Source organism: Salmo salar, chromosome ssa07 (assembly GCF_905237065.1).
Source record: "Salmo salar chromosome ssa07, Ssal_v3.1, whole genome shotgun sequence".
NCBI classification, from domain to species: domain Eukaryota; kingdom Metazoa; phylum Chordata; class Actinopteri; order Salmoniformes; family Salmonidae; genus Salmo; species Salmo salar.
In genome coordinates, this window is record NC_059448.1 from 43,313,889 (window position 1) to 43,336,500 (window position 22,612).

General features: G+C 42.4%; 1 protein-coding gene across 6 annotated transcripts; it reads right to left on the reverse strand.

Moving 5' to 3' along the window:
• Positions 1-3,995: 3,995 nt before the first annotated feature.
• Positions 3,996-22,091, reverse strand: LOC106609274 (interleukin-15 receptor subunit alpha). Of its 6 annotated transcripts, none has more exons than XM_014207895.2 (9): positions 21,796-22,091; positions 16,783-16,974; positions 16,565-16,594; positions 15,029-15,124; positions 12,284-12,394; positions 11,956-12,144; positions 6,032-6,061; positions 5,837-5,909; positions 3,996-5,732 (listed from the first exon to the last, which is right to left on the reverse strand). In XM_014207895.2, the coding sequence occupies exons 1-9, from the start codon at positions 21,860-21,862 to the stop codon at positions 5,669-5,671; spliced, it is 852 nt and encodes a 283-aa protein (XP_014063370.1). In that variant the 5' UTR covers positions 21,863-22,091; the 3' UTR covers positions 3,996-5,668. The 6 variants fall into 6 exon arrangements, with proteins under 6 accessions (XP_014063370.1, XP_014063372.1, XP_014063373.1 ...); XM_014207897.2 differs by having other exon boundaries at positions 21,906-22,064; XM_014207898.2 differs by lacking the exon at positions 15,029-15,124.
• Between the last annotated feature and the right edge of the window lie 521 nt (positions 22,092-22,612).

Consider the following 22,612-nt stretch of genomic DNA (forward strand, 5'->3'; position numbering starts at 1 on the left):
ATAATCAATGCGGTGCCTGTTAATTTATCATTGAATCACAGCCTACTTCGCCAAACGGGTGATTTAACAAGCACATTCGCGAAAAAAAGCACTGTCGTTGCACCAATGTGTACCTAACCATAAACAATAATGCCTTTCTTAAAATCAATACACAAGTATATATTTTTTAACCTGCATATTTAGTTAATATTGCCTGCTACCATGAATTTCTTTTAACTAGGTAAATTGTGTCACTTCTCTTGCGTTCTGTGCAAGCAGAGTCAGGGTATATGTAGCAGTTTGGGCTGCCTGGCTCGTTGCGAACCTGTTAATTGAAATGCATTCCAGATGACTACCTCATGAAGCTGGTTGAGAGAATGCCAAGTGTGCAAAGCTGTCATCAAGGCAAAGGGTGGCTACTTTGCAGGATTTTAAATATAAAATATATTTTGATTTGATTAACACTTTTTTGGTTACTACATGATTCCATATGTGTTATTTCATAGTTTTGATGTCTTCACTATTATTCTACAATGTAGAAAATAGTGCAAATAAAGAAAAACCCTGGAATGAGTAGGCGTTTCCAAATGTTTGGCTGGGACTATATGTACAAGGAAATTTAAGTTAATACATTTAAAAATAATTTGGTACCAATGCAGTTGTCTTCTGTTTGGGGTGATAGACAATTCAATGATTCACACATTGTGCAATGATGTGTCTTATATTAACATTCAAGAATGAATCTACAAGGATAGTTATAAATGACATTTAATTCACGAAGTAAGGTCTTGGTTGTGTTTTGATAGATATCACCATAATCTAGGATAGAAAGTAGCAGTTGGGTTACTAAGTAAGGTATTTCTAACAAGTCTTAGATATGTATAGTAACTCAAGCTTATATGGTGCATTCACTATACTTTTTCCACATTTTTTTTATTCAGGTTACAGCCTTATTCTAAAATGGATTAAATCATTTTCCCCCCTCAATCTACACACAATACCCAATGATGACAAAGCGAAAACAGGTTTAGACATTTTTGCAAATTTATAAAAAATAAAAAACAGAAATACCTTATTTACATAAGTATTCAGACCATTTGCTATGAGACTCGAAATTGAGCTCAGGTGCATCCTGTTTCCATTCATCATCCTTAAGTGTCACGTCCTGACAAGTAAAGGGGTTATTTGTTCTTATAGTTTGGTTTATATGGTTCGGGGTGGTTATGTATGTAGAGGGGTATTTGATTTATTAGTCCAGGGTTTTGGTTATTGTTCTATGTTAGTTTAGTTCTATGTTCAGTCTAGTCATTTGTATTTCTATGTTTAACTAATTGGTGTCGGGGCCTTCAGTTGGAGGCAGCTGTCTATCGTTGCCTCTGATTGAAGGTCCTATTAACAGGTATGTGTTTGTCATGGGATTTTCTGGGAGATTGTTTTGCGTTTTGCCTGACGAGACTGTCTAGTTCGTTTGTTTTTGTATACGTTGTATGTGTTTTTCCTTCTTCACCAATAAAAAGAAGATGAGTATACATTTTCCCGCTGCGTTTTGGTCTACACCCTACGACATCCGTGACAGAATCTCCCACCAAACACGGACCAAGCAGCGGAGGAGGGAGCAGCAACAGAGCCCAGTGGAATCATGGACATGGGAGGAAATTCTGGACGGGGCTGGACCTTGGGACCAGGCTGGGGAATATCGTCGCCCACCGGAGGAGATAGAGGCAGCCAAGGTGGAGCGGCGCCGGTATGAAGCGTTGTACGCGCCGATGGGGAAGCACGAGAGGCACCCCCAAGATTTTTTTTGGGGGGGGGCACACGGGTAGTTTGGATGGGCCAAGGGTGAGCCCTAAGCCAGCTCCCCGTGCTTATTATGGGAAGCATTTGGAGTGGAGAGCGCCGGAGTATGCGGTAGTGTGCACGATCTCGCCCATGCGCACGCACAGTCCGGTGCGAGCGATCCCAGCCCCTCGCAAGTGCCATGCTAGAGTAGGTATCCAGCCTGGAAGGAGGATGCCTGCACAGTGCATCTGGCCACCAGTGTGCCTCCTAGGCCCAGGCTACCCTACGCCTGCTCTACGCACGGCAACCATCAGGCCTCTGCACAGCCCAGTTTGCCCTGTACCAGCACTCCGCTCGTGCAGGGCTGCTATTTCCATCCAGCCAGGACGGGTTGTGCAAGAGGTGCGCTCCAGACCTCCAGTGCTTACCCATGTCCCGGTGTATCCAGTTCCTGCTTCTCGTGCTGACCCTGAGGTGCGTAGTCTGGCGTCTCCTAAACCAGCACCACGCACCAGGCTTCCAGTGCGTCAGCCCAGTCCAACTCATCCGGGGTATGGACTTGGGGGGGTACTGTCACGTCCTGACCAGTAAAGGGGTTATTTGTTCTTATAGTTTGGTCAGGACGTGGCAGGGGGTATTTGTTTTATGTGGTTCAAGGTGTGTTTGTGTATGTGTTCATGTAGAGGGGGTATTTGGTTTATATGGTTCGGGGTGGTTATGTATGTAGAGGGGTATTTGATTTATTAGTCCAGGGTTTTGGTTATTGTTCTATGATAGTTTAGTTCTATGTTCAGTCTAGTCGTTTGTATTTCTATGTTTAGCTAATTGGTGTTGGGGCCTTCAGTTGGAGGCAGCTGTCTATCGTTGCCTCTGATTGAAGGTCCTATTAATAGGTATGTGTTTGTCATGGGATTTTGTGGGAGATTGTTTCTGGTTTTGCGTTATGTCTGACAAGACTGTCTAGTTCGTTTGTTTTTGTATACGTTGTATGTGTTTTTCCTTATTCACCAATAAAAAGAAGATGAGTATACATTTTCCCGCTGCGTTTTGGTCTACACTCTACGACACCCGTGACATTAAGATGTTTTACAACTTGATTGGAGTCCACCTGTGGTACATTTAATTGATTGGACATGATTTGTAAAAGGAACACACCTGTCTATATAAGGTCCCACAGTTGACAGTGAATGTCAGAGCAAAAACCAAGCCATGAGGTCGAAGGAATTGTCCGTAGAGCTCAGAGACAGGATTGTGTCGGCACAGATCTGGGGAAGGGTACCAAAAAATGTCTGCAGCATTGAAGGTCCCCAAGAACACAGTGGCCTTCATCATTCTTAAATGGAAGAAGTTTGGAACCCCCAAGACTCTTACTAGAGCTGGTCGCCCGGCCAAATTGAGCAATCGGGGGAGAAGGGCCTTGGTCAGGCAGGTGACCAAGAACCCGATGGTCTCTCTCAGAGTTCCTCTGTGGAGATTGGGAGAACATTCCAGGACAACCATCTCTGCAACACTCCACCAATCAGGCCTTTATGGTAGAGTGGCCAGATGGGAGCCAATCCTCAGTATAGGCACATGACAGCCTGCTTGGAGTTTGCCGAAAGGCACCTAAAGGACTCCCAGACCATGGGAAACAAGATTCTCTGGTCTGATGAAACCAAGATTGAACATTTTGGCCTAAATGCTAAGCGTCACATCTGGAGGAAACCAGGTACCGCTCATCACCTGGCCAATACCATCCCTACTGTGAAGCATGGTGGTGGCAGCATCATGCTGTGGGGATGTTTTTCAGCGGCAGGGACTGGGAGACTAGTTAGGATCGAGGGAAAGATGAATGGAGCAAAGTACAGAGAGATCCTTGATAAAAACCTGCTCCAGAGCGCCCAGGACCTCAGACTGGGATGAAGGTTCACCTTCCAATAGGCCAATGACCCTAAGCACACAGCCAAGATAACGCAGGAGTGGCTTCGGGACAAGTCTCTGAATATCCTTGAGTGGCCCAGCCAGAGCCCGGACTTGGACCCAATCTAACATCTCTGGAGAGACCTGGAAATAGCTGTGCAGCGATGCTCCCCATCCAACCTGACAGAGCTTGAGAGGATCTACAGAGAAGAATGGGAGAAACTCCCCAAATACAGTTGTGCCAAGCTAGTAGCGTCATAACCAAGAAGACTCGAGGCTGTAATCACCGCCAAAGGTGCTTCAACAATGTACTGAGTAAAGGGTCTGAATACTTAACAGTATGTTATATTTCAGTTCTTTATTGGTAATACATTTGCAAAAATGTCTAAAAAACAGTTTTTGCTTCGTCATTATGGGGTACTGTGTTTAGTTTGATAAGGGAAAACAATCATTTAATCGATTTTAGAATAAGGCTGGAACAAAATGTGGAAAAAGTCAAGGGGTCTGAATACTTTCCGAATGCACTGTAGTCAATTGTTTTGTAATATAATCAATATGCTTTCCAAAAGATCATTTAGAATCTATCCTCAAACCCAAATATTTCAAACAAAGAATCAACACTTTCAAGCAATGTTCCATCACTTCAATGAATTTTGAAATTTCCAGCTGTGGAGTTAATTCTTTGTCATACCAAACAGCATGATATAGGACTTTGTTTGATTTTAAAACCAAATTATTTGCTAGAAACCATTTTTGTAAAGTGTTCAAATAATTTTGGAGAGTTGCTTGTATCTGCAAAATATTTGAACTGGATGTATCATCAGCGTATAAGTGATTATGTGTATCCTGACAAATTACAGGCAATTCATTTATGACTATAGAGATTGATGTACTCCTCTACTGAGTCCAAGAAGTTGTGATTTGTGTCCTATGTAAACACATTATTTTCTATTGCTAAAATATGCATGGAACCAGTTTAGTGATCTGTTAGTGAAACCAATGTTAACGTTTTGCTAGTAAGATAGAATGACCAACTAAATCAAATCCTTTTGATAAATCAATGAAGATGGCAGCAGTTAGTTGGCCTTGATCAGATTAAGAATATATATCATTAGTAAGTTTCAATAACGCTGTAGGTGGTAGAATGGTTGGGTCTAAAGCCAGATTATTTCAAAGGTAATTTGTGTATTTCCAGAACTGCTGTGGATTTTTGTTTTTATTATTTGTAAGACTATCCATATAGGAGGCTTTTCTAGCTTTAGTTTTACTAATGTTTCATCATTTTCTATAGGACTCCAAATCAGTTGGATATATGGTGACCATTTTTTCCTACTGTACTTTGCCCAGGCTTTATCCCTTTCTCTGAACAGCTGTATTAAGTTAGAGCTAACCCAGGGAAGGTGAAGGCCCTTAACTTCAAATCAAAGTTTATTTTTCACGTGTGCTGAATCCAATCGGTGTAGTAGACCTTACAGTGAAATACTTACAGGCCCTAACCAACAGTGCAATTTTTAAGTAAAAAATAGGTATTAGGTGAACAATCGATAAGTAAGGAAATAGAAAAACAACAGTAAAAAGACAGTGAATAATAACAGTAGCGAGGCTATATACAGTAGCGAGGCTTTAACAGTAGCGAGGCCATATACAGGCACTGGTTAGTCGGGCCTAACTTTCACTGTTCTCCAAAGTTGCATGTTTATCACATACCTTTGTGAATTCAGTGAGAAAGTAATCCCATGCATTTTGGGCTGTTGTGATTAGTTAGAATCTTTGCCAGTTTAAGGAAATTAATTAATCAATTAAATAAATCAATATGTCTTAAATTAATCAATTTGGGTGGTGCTTTTGTTATTTTAATTTTCCACACGAGGACACTGAGGTCCAGGCCACTGTAATTTTTGGTCCACTTCTTGTCCAATCCAAGGTCATTGTTCCCCCACCATCCGACTGATGCACCTTTGACTTTTCTAAGTGGCTGCTGGTTGTCCGTCAGGGCACTAAGGAGTGTGGCTCATGTCACAACATTCATTTGCATCATTTCGTCTGGTGTTGGCGGCGGATCAAACCGCTGCATCCTGCCATAAGGGAGAGAAAGTGTTTGGAATTCAACAGAGTTCAATTCAACATGTAATAAGACCCCCTTCCCCACAAGAAACACTGGTTGACCAGCCAATCTTACCGTTTCCTTCTCCAAAACATTAGTACTCCAAACGCTGCAACCAGCAAGATGGTTACTACCACACCACCTACACCTAGGATTTCCATTCAATGGGAACAAGAGAAAAACAAAACCATCAGGAGAAAGTACTCAGACTTACTTCCTATTATACTCATTCTCTCCCTCCCTGTAATCTCTGTGTGGTAGCCTACTCACCCGCATATATGGCTGTAGCAGTGCTTCTATCTGAGAGTGAGAGAGAAAGAGAGACTGCATAAGTCAGTAAAAGTCTTGAGAGAGATTCATGAGTGTGTTAATAATGGTCAAAGAATTATGCCAGGAAATGGTTGTAGTGAGTGTGTATTTAGCATGACCATGCCAGGGGAGATCAGTGGGAGTGAAGCCAGCTGGCAGAGGAACACAGGCGGTTTTCTCTAAAGACTACCATTGTCTAGCACAGCGGTTCCAAAACTAGGGGTCGCGATCCTAAGTGGGGTCACTGGATATAAAAATGGGGTCGCGGGAAAATGTTCAATATGTGGGGAGGCACCGGCAAATACCTTTGTCAGATATATATTTTATTTAACTAGGCAAGTCAGTTAAGAACAAATTCTTATTTACAATGACGGCCTAGGAAAAGTGGGTTAACTGCCTTGTTCAGGGGCAGAACGACAGATTTGTACCTTGTCAGCTCGGGGATTCGATCTAGCAACCTTTCGGTTACTGGCCCAACGCTCTAACCATTAGGCTACCTGCCGCCCCGCTACCTTCTGCCCAGATAACACTGTTAAATAATTTATGTGATTGCTAGCAATCAAGAGGAAACTGACTGAACGACTCAAAAACTCATATGATCTCCAAATGAACGTCAGCTGTGAGGGCCGAGATGCCCATGCATTGACTTTTGTTCGCTATCGGACATAATGTTCTGTCTCACGATTCCTGAGCATGAAACGGCACAGGGGATGTTCAAATCAAATCAAACTTTATTCGTCACATGCGGCGAATACCACAGGTGTAATGCTTACTTTACGAGCCCCTAACCAATAATGCAGTTTTATAAAATACAGATAAGAATAAGAGATAAAATTAACAAGTAATTAAACAGCAGCAGTGAAATAACAATAGCGAGTCTATATACAGAGAGGTACCGATACAGAGTCAATGTGCGGGGGCACCGGTTAGTTGAGGTAGTATGTACATGTAGGTAGAGTTATTAAAGTGACTATGCATTGATGACAACAGAGAGTAGCAGTGGTGTAAAGAAGGGGTGGGGGGGGGGGGGGCACTGCAAATAGTCTGGGTAGCCATTTGACTAGATGTTCAGGAGTCTTATGGCTTGGGGGTAGAGGCTTTTTAGAAGCCTCTTGGACCTAGACTTGGCGCTCCGGTACAGCTTGCCATGCGGTAACAGAGAGAACAGTCTATGACTAGGGTGACTGGAGTCTTTGACAATTTTTAGGGCCTTCCTCTGATACCACCTGGTATAGATGTCCTGGAAGGCAGGAAGCTTGGCCCCAGTAATGTACTACCCTCTGTAGTGCCTTGCGGTCGGAGGCCGAGCAGTTGCCATAACAGGCTGTGATGCAACCAGTCAGGATGCTCTTGATAGTGCAGCTGTAGAACCTTTTGCGGATCTGAGGACCTTTGCCAAATCTTTTCAGTCTCCTGAGGGGGAATAGGTTTTGTTGTGCCCTCTTCACGACTGTCTTAGTGTGCTTGGACCATGTTAGTTTGTTGGAACTTTAAGCTCTAAACCTGCTCTACTGCAGCCCCGTCGATGAGAATGGGGGCGTGCTCAGCCCTCTTTTTCCTGTAGTCCACAATCATCTCCTTTGTCTTGATCACGTTGAGGGAGAGGTTGTTGTCCTGGCACCACACGGCCAGGTCTCTGACCTCCTCCCCATAGGCTGTCTCGTCGTTGTCAGTGATCAGGCCTACCACTGTTGTGTCATTGGCAAATTCAATGATGGTGTTGGAGTCGTGCCTGACTGTGCAGTCATGAGTGAACAGGGAGTACAGTAGGTGACTGAGCACGTACCCCTGACGGGCCCCTGTGTTGAGGATCAGCGTGGGGGATGTGTTGTTACCTACCCTTACCACCTGGGGGCGGCCCATCAGGAAGTCCAGGATCAAGTTGCAGAGGGAGGTGTTTAGTCCCAGGGTCTTTAGCTTAGTGATGAGCTTTGAGGGTACTATGGTGTTGAACGCTAAGCTGTAGTCAATGAATAGCATTCTCACATAGGTGTTCCTTTTGTCCAGGTGGGAAAGGGCAGTGTGGAGTGCAATGGAGATTGCATCATCTGTGGATCTGTTGGGGCGGTATGCAAATTGGAGTGGGTCTAGGGTTTCTGGGATGATGGTGTTGCTGTTAGCCATGACCAGCCTTTCAAGGCACTTCATGGCTACAGATGTGAGTGCTACGGGTCGGTAGTCATTTAGCCAGGTTACCTTAGTGTTCTTGGGCACAGGGACTATGGTGGTCTGCTTAAAACATGTTGGTATTACAGACTCAGACAGGGAGAGGTTGAAAATGTCAGTGAAGACAATTGCCAGTTGGTCAGCGCATGCTCGCAGTACACATCCTGGTAATCCATATGGCCCTGCGGCCTTGTGAATGATGACCTGTTTAAAGGTCTTACTCACATCGGCTGCGGAGAGCATGATCACACAGTCTTCCGGAACAGCTGGTGCTCTCATGCATGTTTCAGTGTTATTTGCCTCAAAGCGAGCATAGAAGTAGTTTAGCTTGTCTGGTAGGCTCGTGTCACTGGGCAGCTCTCGGCTGTTCTTCCCCGTGTAGTCTGTAATGGTTTGCAAGCCCTGCCACATCCGACGAGCGTCAGAGCCGGTATAGTACGATTTGATCTTAGTCCTGTATTGATGCTTTGCCTGTTTGATGGTTCGTCGGAGGGCATAGCGGGATTTCTTATAAGCTTCTGGGTTAGAGTCCCGCTCCTTGAAAGCGCAGGTCTAGCCTTTAGCTCAGTGCGGATGCTGCCTGTAATCCATGGCTTCTGGTTGGGGTATGTACGTACAGTCACTGTGGGGATGACATCATCGATGCACTTATTGATGAAGCCAATAACTGGTTAAACTATCCCCAATTCAATGGAATTGCTACCCTCTGCATGCACAGTGCATTCTTCCATCACATGCACAGCTGATTCGCAAGATCTTGCACACTCATGAGATGCTATTGAGCCCACCCTACTACACTGTCTGAGCCAAGGACTACATGCTTTCTGGTAAGTTTTGATTACCATACTGGGTGGGGTGAATATATTTTATATGACATACCTGATTTTTTGTTAACTTAAGTAAAGTAAATAATAGCCTACAGCAAAGTGTGTTTAAATAATTTCGAACTTGTTAAACATTTCTGCTAGTTAGTTTTTGCTACCATGTGGGTTTTAGCTTGCTTGAGCCTGCTAACTGAGGAGAGTTAATTCACCTGTTTCCATACATGTTTCATTTTAAAACATTTATCTTACAAAGGAGTTGTTTAATCTAACTGCTTAACTATTTATGTGTACATGGAATTGTAATTTGGGTTTTTTAAACATTTTTTCCCTAATCTTTACAGGAAAATGCCACGGGCACTATCTGATGTGTGGAGACATTTCACTGTAGCTAATGTAGAAGGAAAAGCTGTGTACATCTTCAAATACTGTGCCAAATCATATGTGAAGAATGCAACAAAGATGCAGAATCATCTGGCCAAGTGCATAAAGTTCCCTCAGCGCTCACAACAAGTAACCTCTGACAAAGGTCCCTCTACTTCTATTCGAGGTGAAAATGATGAATCAGACACCTTATCGATAGCAACAGCTCATGGTCCTCTTGGAATCAAAGTTTGACTCAATGGAGAAACGTAGTCAGAGAGATGCTGATTAATGTCTTGCTCGAGCTGTGTATACAACTGGTTCACCTCTGCTCACAGGCAATGTGTATTGGAAGAGATTTCTGAATGTTCTTCGCCCAGCATACACCCCTCCAACCAGACATGCTTTATCTACTCATTTGCTGGATGCAGAGTTCAACATAGTTCAAGTGAAGGTCAAGCAAATCATAGAGAAAGCAGACTATTGCAATCATCTCTGATAGGTGGTCGAATGTTCGTGGGCAAGGAATAATTAACTACATCATCTCCAACCCTCAACCAGTATTCTACAAGAGCACAGACTCAAAGGACAATAGACACACTGGTCTCTACATTGCAGGTGAGCTGAAGGCAGTCATCAATGACCTTGGACCACAGAAGGTATTTGTACTGGTGACAGACAATGAAGGCTGCTTGGTCTAAAGTGGAGGAGTCCTACCCTCACATCACACCCATTGGCTGTGCTACTCATGCATTGAATCTGCTCCTCAAGGACATCATGGCACTGAAAATAATAGATACACTCTACAAGAGAGCCAAGGAAATGGTTAAGTATGTGAAGGGTCATCAAGTAGCAGATTATAACCTGTTGGGGCTAGGGGGCAGTATTTGCACGGCCGGATAAAAAACGTACCCGATTTAATCTGGTTACTACTCCTGCCCAGTAACTAGAATATGCATATAATTGTTTGATTTGGATAGAAAATACCCTAAAGTTTCTAAAACTGTTTGAATGGTGTCTGTGAGTATAACTGAACTCATTTGGCAGGCCAAAACCTGAGAAGATTCCAAACAGGAAGCGCTCTCTCTGACTATTTCTTGGCCTTCTTGATCATCTCTAACCAAAACAGGGGATCTCTGGCATAACGTGACATTTTCTAACGCTCCCATAGGCTCTCAGAAGGCGCCAGAACGATGAATGGTGGCTTTGCAGGCCATGGCTGAAAAACATTAGCGCATTTGGATAGTGGTCGATCTGAGGACAATGAGACTGGAGGCGCGTGCACAAGCCGACACCATGTTTACTTTCTCTCTCTTTGAACGAAAAGAACGACTCCCGGTCAGAATATTATCGCTTTTTTACGAGAAAAATCGCATAAAAATTGATTTTAAACAGCGTTTGACATGCTTTGAAGTACGGTAATGGAACATTTAGAATTTTTTTGTCACGAAACGCGTCGGGCGCGTCACCCTTCTTTACCCTTCGGATAGTTTCTTGAACGCACGAACAAAACACCGCTATTTGGATATAACTATGCATTATTTGGAACCAAACCAACATTTGTTATTGAAGTAGAAGTCCTGGGAGTGCATTCTGACGAAGAACAGCAAAGGTAATCAAACCTTTCTAATAGTAAATCGGAGTTTGGTGAGTACCACACTTGGTGGGTGTCAAAATAGCTAGCCTGTGATGGCCGGGCTATCTACTCAGAATATTGCAAAATGTGCTTTCACCGAAAAGCTATTTTAAAATCGGACATAGCGAGTTCATAAAGGAGTTCTGTATCTATAATTCTTAAAATAATTGTTATGTTTTTTGTGAACGTTTATCGTGAGTAATTTAGTAAATTCACCGGAAGTGTTCGGTGGGAATGCTAGTCACATGCTAGTCACATGCTAATGTAAAAAGCTGGTTTTTGATATAAATAGGAACTTGATTGAACAAAACATGCATGTATTGTATAACATAATGTCCTAGGATTGTCATCTGATGAAGATCATCAAAGGTTAGTGCTGCATTTAGCTGTGGTTTGGGTTTATGTGACATTATATGCTATCTTGAAAAATGGGTGTCTGATTATTTCTGGCTGGGTACTCTGCTGACATAATCTAATGTTTTGCTTTCGTTGTAAAGCCTTTTTGAAATCGGACAGTGTGGTTAGATTAACGAGAGTCTTGTCTTTAAAATTGGGTAAAATAGTCATATGTTTGAGAAATTGAAGTAATAGCATTTCTAAGGTATTTGAATATCGCGCCACGGGATTACACTGGCTGTTGAGTAGGTGGGACGCTAGCCCATAGAGGTTAATTACATTTTAATAAAACATTTTTTTTACATGGTTGGGGCCATGAGAATTTTCAGATATCAAAATGGGGTCGTGGGCCAAAGAGTTTTGGGAACCCCTGGTCTAGCATGAACAACAAAGAACAGTACACCAGAATGGACCATTACCCAACACAGACCCTTAAATAAATGCAACAAAAATATATCTGTACTATTCAGTAGAGTGATATACTATGGGACAAGTCTCCTCACCGCCAACTGGATCCTCACTGAAGGTTGGGGCTCTGTTGGAGACACAGTAACTCTCTGATGGAGAAACAGTCTTTGTGGAGACAGAGGTCACCACACTGGACTTATCCACTGGCACTGATGTGATGTCATCGATGATGGTGGTTGTCACTGTAACCGTAGTAATGACCACTTGGGTCTCTGTGACAGGATCTAGGGTTAGAGGGAAAAGGTCAGAGTAACAATTTGAACTGACCTGTCCAACTATACCTCATAGAGGCACATGGGACATTCATCATTAACATACGGAAAGAAGCAAGGCCGCAATTGATGAAAATTGGGAGGGACATACGCAGTGTTTGAGATAAAGGTGAACTGAGAATGGTTGGTCTTGGGCTCACTCTTTCTGTGGGCACTGAGAGGTGCGTTGTAAGAAATGGAGTTGTCTTGTGGGTTGTTGAAGCTGTTGGGGGAGAGAGGATGAAAGAGGTCAGTCACAGGAAATCAATACAACCAGGGCAGGGACTTACAGTGCCTTCAGAGAGTATTCACACCCCTTGAATTCTTCCACATTTTGTTGTGTTACAGCCTGAATTTAACATAGATTTTTTTGAGATTTTGTGTCACTGATTTTGCAGCTCTTTCAGAACATTAGCTATCTGGATTTGGGTGAAGGAGAAGTGGGGGAGGTTTGGGCGAGTTGCTTTGGTGAGCGCAGGGCTTTTGACCATGGTATGGGTAGCCAGGTGGAAAGCATGGCCAGCATGGAAAACATGGCCTTGAATGACTGTTGACAAAAAATGACAAATCCATTGTAATTCCATTTTGTAACAGAAACAAATGTGTAAAAAGTCAAAGGGTGTGAATACTTTCTGAAGGCACTGTAGGTCCCATCCCAAGTCAAACAAACACCTGCACACAGTGTGGGGTTGGCCACAGAAACAGTTCAAATCACAGAGAGAATCACATCGTGTACTAAGACGGTTGATAACCACAGTCTGATCAATGTAAGCGGACCCTTTCCCTTAGGTCGGCGTTTCCCAAACCAAGAGGTGCACATTTTGGTTTCCCCCTAGCACTACACAGCTGATTCAAATAATCATCTAATCCTCAGTGTTGAATCAGCTGTGTAGTGTTAGGGCAAAAACCAAAATGTGCAACCCTTGGGCTCCCGAGGACCGAATTTGGGAAACGCTGCCTTAGGTCCATTGGCAATGTACAGAACGTTCCATACAATGTATCTTTCCATATACTGTATCACACAGATCATGTACCCAAAAGGATAGGAGAGAAAGTGAAAGTAGTGGTGATGAATGACGAAGAGGAGGAAAGGAGAGAGGATATGTAGACTCAAGGGGCGTTCCAGACGGCTTTCAGTTATTTTTAGGCTGTGGTATTAAAAGAAATATGCACCCACTCCCCTATGGTACTTTCCATAGTACTTTCAAACTTGTACTTCTTTATTTTTTTTTAAACTGCCTTATGCTCAAACCATACAGTAACATTATGGAAACGTTGTGCAGCTGACCGATTGGCTCATTTCCCAGATATCAGAGATAATGATCTCTCTCTCTCTCTCTCTCTCTCTCTCTCTCTCTCTCTCTCTCTCTCTCTCTCTCTCTCTCTCTCTCTCTCTCTCTCTCTCTCTCTCTCTCTCTCTCTCTCTCTCTCTCTCTCTCTCTCTCTCTCTCTCTCTCTCTCTCTCTCTCTCTCTCTCTCTCTCTCTTTTCAGCTGTCATTCACATAACAATGGCTAACTGTGAACTTTAACACCTTCTCACAAAAGCAACAATCTTGAATGATGCCGAGTTTGTGGATTCTGCTCGCCACAAGTCTTTAGTGAAGAACTGATGAAAACACAATAATAGCACTAGAGCTAACATTAACATAAAACACTGGTGAGACCCAGGTGTGGGAGTAAGTCTAGATGGAAAAGTACCAATAAGGAACTGAGAACAACTCTATAGAGTTTTTATGTGCACAGATTCTCGTTCACTTGTGTTTTTTGTGTGATTAAATAACACCTGGTAAAGGCGAGCCGATCAGACCCCCATTAACATCGATGGGGCTGTAGTGGAGCAGGTGGAGAGTTTTAAGTTCCTTGGTGTCCACATCACCAACGAACTATCATTGTCCAGACATACCAAGACAGTCGTGAAGAGGGCACGACAAAACCTTTTCCCCCTCGGGAGACTGAAAAGATTTGGCATGGGCCCCCAGATCCTCAAAAGGTTCTACAGCTGCACCATCGAGAGCATCCTGACCGGTTGCATCACCACCTGGTATGGCAACTGCTCGGCATCTGACCGTAAGGCACTACAAAGGCTAGTGAGAATGGCCCAGTACGTCCCTGGGGCCAAGCTTCCTGCCATTCAGAACCTATACTCTTTTATCTTTTCTCTGTATACGTCAATGATGTCGCTCTTGCTGCTGGTGAGTCTCTGATCCACCTCTACGCAGACGACACCATTCTGTATACTTCTGGCCGTTCTTTGGACACCGTGTTAACAACCCTCCAGACGAGCTTCAATGCCATACAACTGTCCTTCCGTGGCCTCCCACTGCTCTTAAATACTAGTAAAACTAAATGCATGTTCTTCAACCGATCGCTGCCCGTACCTGCCCGCCCGTCCAGCATCACTACTCTGGACGGTTCTTACTTAGAATATGTGGACAACTACAAATACCTAGGTGTCTGGTTAGACTGTAAGCTCTCCTTCCAGACTCACATCAAACATCTCCAATCCAAAGTTATATCTAGAATTGGCTTCCTATTTCGCAACAAAGCATCCTTCACTCATGCTGTCAAACATACCCTCGTAAAACTGACCATCCTACCAATCCTCGACTTTGGCGATGTCATTTACAAAATAGCCTCCAATACCCTACTCAATAAACTGGATGCAGTCTATCACAGTGCCATCCGTTTTGTCACCAAAGCCCCATATACTACCCACCACTGCGACCTGTACGCTCTCGATGGCTGGCCCTCGCTTCATACTCGTCGCCAAACCCACTGGCTCCAGGTCATCTACAAGACCCTGCTAGGTAAAGTCCCCTCTTATCTCAGCTCACTGGTCACCATAGCAGCACCCACCTGTAGCACGCGCTCCAGCAGGTATATCTCTCTGGTCACCCCCAAAGCCAATTCCTCCTTTGGCCGTCTCTCCTTCCAGTTCTCCGCTGCAAATGACTGGAACGAACTACAAAAATCTCTGAAACTGGAAACACTTATCTCCCTCACTAGCTTTAAGCACCAGCTGTCAGAGCAGCTCACAGATCACTGCACCTGTACATAGCCCATCTATAATTTAGCCCAAACAACTACCCTCTTCCCCTACTGTATTTATTTATTTTGCTCCTTTGCACCCCATTATTTCCATTTCTACTTTGCACTTTCTTCCACTACAAATCTACCATTCCAGTGTTTTACTTGCTATATTGTATTTACTTTGCCACCATGGCCTTTTTTGCCTTTACCTCCCTTATCTCACCTCATTTGCTCACATTGTATATAGACTTATTTTTCTACTGTATTATTGACTGTATATTTATTTTACTCCATGTGTAACACTGTTGTTGTATGTTGTCGAACTGCTTTGCTTTATCTTGGCCAGGTCGCAATTGTAAATGAGAACTTGTTCTCAACTTGCCTACCTGGTTAAATAAAGGTAAAATAAAATTTAAATAAATAAATAAAAATAATAGGCTGTGTCAGAGGAAAGCCCATAAAATTGTCACCCAAGTCAAAGACTGTTTTCTCTGCTACCGCACGGCAAGCGGTACCGGGGCGCCAAGTCTAGGACCAAACGTCTCCTCAACAGCTTCTACCCCCAAGCCATTATACTGCTGAACAATTCATAAAAATCACCACCGGACAAATTACATTGACCCCCCCCCCGTACACTGCTGCTACCCGCTGTTTGTTTGTTACCTATGCATAGTCACTTCACCCCCACCTACATGAACATATTATTCTTATTGTGTTACTTTTTATTATTACTTTTTATTTTAGCCTACTTGGTAAATATTTTCTTCTTCTTGAACTGTATTGTTGGTTAAGGGCTTGTAAGTAAGCATTTCACGGTAAAGTCTACACTTATTGTACTCGGCGCATGTGGCAAATTAAGGTTGATTTGTGTCACGTCCTGACCAGTAGAGGGTGTAGTTGGGTCAGGATGTGGCAGAAGGGAGTGTGTGTTTTTTATTGTTTCGTTGATTTTGGCCGTGTGACTTCCAATCAGGCACAGCTGTAGAGGGTTGTGGTTGATTGGGAGTCACACAAGTTGCCTACGTTTCCTTTGTGTTTCGTGGGTAATTGTTCTTGTCACAGTGGTTGCACCTGACAGGACTGTGTTGGCTGTCAGTTTTCCTTGTTTTGTGTAGTTGTAAAGTGTTCGTGTGATTAAATATGACGAACCCTAACTCCGCCGCATTTTGGTCCACTTCTTCCTCAGACAGCCGTTACAATTTGCTGGCTGCTGGCTTTAATCTCACATAACTCCCCTGGCATGAAAGTCAACACAACCATTTCCTGCCATTAGGCTTTGGCATTTATTAACAACATTCCTAAATCTCTCTTTCTCTCTCTGGCAGAGACAGGCAGGCAGGCATGCAGACAGGCAATACTCACATTCTATCGTAGTTGGAATAGATGGGTCAGCTGGAATAAGCATGTGAGAATCAGCCAGACAATACACACGTTTGTTCCAAATATCTAGTCTCATACCTGCTCTTTATATGTAAATGATATGCATTAAAGATATAGTCTATAGTTATTGCATAATTGGAATACCTGATCTTATAGGTGTGGCTTGTCTGTCTCAATGTGTCATAGGAGCGTCTACTTACGTATGCATGTCAGTGTTGGGCGTGTCCACTCAAGAACCAGACCAGTCCGTTTGCACTTGATGAGATTGGAGGTTCCCGCCTTCCTCACATAGCCATCCACACACTGGTAGCGCAGAGTGGTGTTTTCTTGATTACTATGCTTCGGGTTCAGGGGCTTGGTGAGCTTCCACTGAGGCAGGGGTGGGCACACGTCTGAGGGGTGATGAGAAGGGGAATAAGTAAATAAGGTGTGTTCCCATAATACTGGGGTGGAACCAAAGCCTCAGTGGCACAGTCGCAATTTGAACATTTTGGGGGACCAATTTTGTCTTGGGGTCTTGGGGGGAATACATTTTAAAGCCCCATTGCATATGTTATCATTAGATTATTCTGCTTAACAATTAAGTACCTACCGTAATAGTTGTCCACTCAAATTGTCCAAAATAAACCAAAATAGCTTTTTAGTAAAAAACTATTTTTCAATCAATAATTGTGCTAGGACTGTCTGGGAGTGGTCTGAGTTGGGAGGTAAGGGCACCTAAGCAGTGCATTAACCACAATGTGGCTCAATCCACCAGAGCGGAGGGACCTAATGGGAGGGATATGTAATCAGAAAATTGGCTGTTATTGGCAGAAAGGTTTCAAACTCTTGTTATTGGTCAACTAATTTATACCATATGGTAATGTCACCAGGCAAGCCTAAACTCCATCCATGCAACATTTGCTGATTAGGAGGTCCTGTGTAGATTGTATTTTCAACCAGCAACTATTACATTTCACATTATCACAAAACAAATCACACTTTTACAGTGTTAGTTTCTTCAGTTGTAGCATAATATAATGCATAATACAGAAGAAAAAATAACTAATTTTGCCTGCATTGGGCCTTTAACAATGTTTGCCATTACTCATCGGCTGCCGTCCAAACACTTAAAAGACACACCCTCGTCCTCTTACTGTACCCTTGCCTTATGCCCTTCCACTTATTGTACCACTTACTGCCTTATACCTTGGGGTAATCTCCGTTGCCATCTTGGAGGGGCGGTCAAAATAATTAGCCAAGCAAGGGAAGTTTGCAACGTAAGCGCCTCAGCCCTAGTTTGTAGTCGGCTTTGCGAGTGTACAATTATGTTCACTCCAGGGCCTGAAACCCCCCATAATTCAATTTGCGACCATTGAACATCCACTAAGAAAAGTCTGTGAAAACTTAAAAACAACATCAATGGAGAAGTCAACGTACAAGTGTCGTGGAAAATTGTCTTAAGAATAACACTTCTTACAAGAACTTGTAAATTCAATATAGACTTTAATACAGAGTAGTAAAGCCGAGCCGGTCCGCGGAACAACAACTGCCTTCCTTAGGCCCCGGCTCTGCTTTTATGCATATACAATACATAGGTCCACCCTTTATGTAAATGAAGTAAAACCCCCTATGCGTTCTGCCACCATTTTCTTTCAACCCAATGGACAACGCCCTCATCTGCTTTTAGCTCTAACATTGTAGTGACTGGATAACGCCCATATCTGCTTTTAGCTCTAACATAGTAGGGGCTAGACTCTCCTCATATGGATATGAAAATAATGCCTGCATTGCAGGCTTACGCTTGGCATATATTTAGTCATGGTCATACATACAGCTTGCCTAGCCTTTGCGTGGTTCCTGCTTGGGGATGTATAGCCATCTGTTATTTCCACTCAGGGCCTGCTGTCAGTCTCCTCTTTTGCTAGCTAATGTATTTCTATCTTTCTTTCCCTCAGCAAGTCTACGTTTCTCCCACACAAGTGTAAGTAAAAACTAATGCAAATAAGTTAAATCGTGCTACTAATGCACACGACTGCACAAACACGTCTCGTAAAAGTAAATACGTTTTTGTTTGGTTATCTTTTAAGAAATTTGAGAAATAAAACATTTTCCTTCTTCAGAAGCTAGGCAGGCTAACGTTAGTTAGCTAATTAATTTGCTAGCTATCATACAGTAGGCATATATTAACTATATATTTAATATCAGTAGACTTGCACTCAATTGACTGTTGCGCATATAAAGCACCCGGTGGCTGAAAACACAATCATCTCGGGATGAACGAGTGACAAATTTCCAGCCAAGGGTGGTCCATTTAAAAATCATTCCCACCTCCCTCGCCCATTGCCCTGTAAGTGTATACTCGTCAAACATCATGATTCGTCATCAGAAGTGTCCACTTAATTTGAGGGCTGAGGGGATATCTCTTTTAAGCCCTGGTCTCTCTGGAAGGTTAGTAGAAAACATAGTACGAGAGGAAAGATACATTTGAGTAGTGTTTTAAGGACAATATAAGCAAGACAATGGGTGTGAAAATGTTTAACTATTACATTTCAGAGAGCCTTTAAAAGAGCCTTCATTTGTTTGGCCCACAGATGTGGCAGGTTCCTGTCATGTCAAATAGTGCTCAACCCCTGCTTCCCAATGGGCTAAAACAGGGTCACACATGGTGTTTTTTGGTAGTCTTAAAAATCTTCATGGTATCAAAAGTATACACCTCACACACATATGGTTATTGGCGCAAATGGAAGAAGACACCTGTACCATGTCAGATATTGAGTTGAAATGGAGTCTGAGTTTACATCCCAATATTACACTTCAATATACAACACAGAAGCTCAAAACATAAAAACCCCTAGTTTGTTTTTGAGGTGTACATGAAGAGCACTATTCAAAGATGCTCTGTTGGCCAATATTTCCCTTCAGCAAATCCCTATCATCAAGCAGATATCTTATACCAATCTGTCTGTATAGGCTTTTATTCATAACAAGTCCCAGGCATCAAATCTTCTGTTTCTGTAGCATGAAGCTTCTTAAAGTACAAGTATACCCCCTAATCTGTCACAGGGCCTTACCCCAAATCCACTCCTCAATGCTGTGTGCCAAGCAGAGAGGAAATAGGTCCCATTTATAGTCTTCGGTAGGACTCACCCGGGGACTGAACTCCCAACCTTCCAATCTCAGGGCGGACACTTTAACCACAAGGCCGCTGAGGTGGTCCCAGGTGTATTTACATTTCAAAAATCTCTCCCAAATGTATTTAAAAAAAAATAATCTTTCTATCAATTTCTAAAACTTACATAAAAAAAAAAGTATGGCCAAAATGCCATTCTTTGATTATAGACAATAACTTTTTCATGTTTTTATGAGTGTTTGAGTTTAGGTCCATAACTGGCCTCTGTCGGCTTAGACTGCTTTCAGGGTAAGGAAACATGGTTTCTTTCAGCATTTCTCAGACAGGGACTAGTGATTAGGCCTTCTTCCTCTGGGGACCATTTGGGAAAGAAATAATTGACCATCACTTTTTTTTATAAAAACATACATTTTTCTTTACATCTACAACCCTAACACATAGGCTATGGTTGATTTAAGATAGTAATAAAATGGACCATCAAGCTATTTGATTCTCTATTTTAGGTCACCTGGTAGTATCTGAAACAAATGTGTAAAAAGGATTTGATGAAACTGCACTAAATAACACACAAAACATTATTGAGTTGCACCCACTTTCGCCCTCAGAACAGTCTCAATTCGTTGGGGCATGGACTCTACAAGGTGTTGAAAGCGTTCCACAGGGAAGCTGGCCCATGTTGAATGCTTCCCACAGTTGTGTCAAGTTGGCTGGATGTCCTTTGGGTGGAGGACCATTCTTGATACACACGGGAAACTGTTGAGTGTGAAAAATCCATCATTGTTGTAATTATTGACACACTAAAACCGGTGCACCTGGCACCCACTTAAATATTTTGTCTTCCCCATTCACCCTCTGAATGGCACACATACACAATCCATGTCTCAATTGACTCAAGGCTTAAAAATCATTCTTTAACCTGTTTCCTCCCCTTCATCTACACTGATGGAAGTGGATATCAATAAGGTATCATAGCTTGTCATGTAGAACCCTTTTACGTTCAAGAAAACATCTGTGCAGAGGGCAGCCCCACTCACACACGTTTTTTTATTTAACTAGGCAAGTCAGTTAAGAACACATTTTTATTTACAACGACAGCCTAGGAACAGCGGGTTAACTGCCTTGTTCTGGGGCAGAACAATAGATGTTTTACTTCGCCACCTCAGGGACTCGATCTAGCAGCCTTTCTGTTACTGGCCCAACGCTCTAACCGCTAGGCTACCCGCCACCCAAAATTACCTCCATGAATAAATGACAGAAAGAAAAAAACATAATATGGTTATTATTCCGTGTGAAATGAATCAATAAATAGTAAGTAAGGGATAAAACGCAGACGTTCTGTACATTACCTTGGAATTATACAATGAGTGGGTCTAATCCTGTATGCGGATTGGTAAAAAAACGTATTCTAGCCTGTGTCTATTGCACAAATTACCACCGACTAAATCAATGACGTTGAAATACGTATTTACTCTGTTTCATCTGACTTTCATCTCACTGTCTCATCAGCTCAGACAGGTAATTTAAACTGAACAAAAATATAAACCGGACAGCTATTTTTGTCCAGTATTTCTACTAGATCTACACTGTAAAAAGCATCTAGCCATGATCTCCCATTTCTTTTAGACTAGCATTTGGTTAAATGTTATTTCTAACAGTAAATGTGTGCTTATAGTATTGTTTTATTTGGTAACTGTGGTACAAGTGGGATAAACCGCGTAAATAAACGCAACAGAATAAAAATTGCTGTTATTTTGTAGTAGCTAGTTGACTAGCTAGCAGCAAGCAAGGGCAACGAACGTTGCCACTGAGTATGGCAACCGAACATAAAACACGAACTAATCGAACGAACGACTGGGTCGCTTATTTAGCTAGATAAATAGTTTTGCTGCTAGCAAACTTACTTATATGAGGATAAATATCGAACTAGCAACCAAAATATGAGAAGGTATGCATTCGTTTATTTAAAAAAAATATACGGAAGAAAAAAGTATTATCCTGTACATGTGTGATTTATTTGTAAAATACCTTGGAAAACTTCATTCGCAAAGGGACGACGTTTATCCCTTACTATACATACTTGTAACAGACAAAATGTACTGACCTCGACTGACAGTATTGAGTCGACACACTTTGACGATGAGAAGGAGGGAAAGGAGACGCAGCCGCATGACCCTGGAGCCTGCTATTCCAATGTTTAAATAAAGGACTCACTTTCAAGTCTCTTTGATGATGAACTGAGCCACAGGAAAATAATATGCATCTCCGAACTGTTGATGTGGTCTGTGTTAACGCCGCAAAAATGTCATCTGCATGACATATGTAGCTCCCACTTTGGCACTTTCACTTTCATTCTCAGTCAACGACGGCTAATGTTACAGCCTAGACTCAGGGGAAGAAGTAACATACATTTACATTTACATTTGAAGTCATTTAGCAGACGCTCTTATCCAGAGCGACTTACAAATTGGTGCATTCACCTTATAATATCCAGTGGAACAACCACTTTACAATAGTGCATCTAAATCTTTTAAGGGGGGGTTAGAAGGATTACTTTATCCTATCCCAGGTATTCCTTAAAGATTTACATAGTAAATGTAAATCTTCAATATTAAAATGAGTATGATATGTTACGTTTCCTATGGTATGTATTCATTTGTGGGTTTCCATCCATTTTTTATAGCTAGGTCGCTAACGTTATCAGTTAAATAAAGGTTAAATAAAACATAAATTAAAAACGTAGAGGTTAGGAGTTGGGGTTAGCTAACATGCTAAGTAATGCCGAAATAGCCAAAAAGTAGTGAGTAGTTGCAAAGCTGATAATTAGATAAAATGCCAAAGTTGTCCATGATGGGATTTGAACACACAACCTTTGAATTGCTTGACATGGCTTATGTTGGTTGAATTCCAATATAGAATCG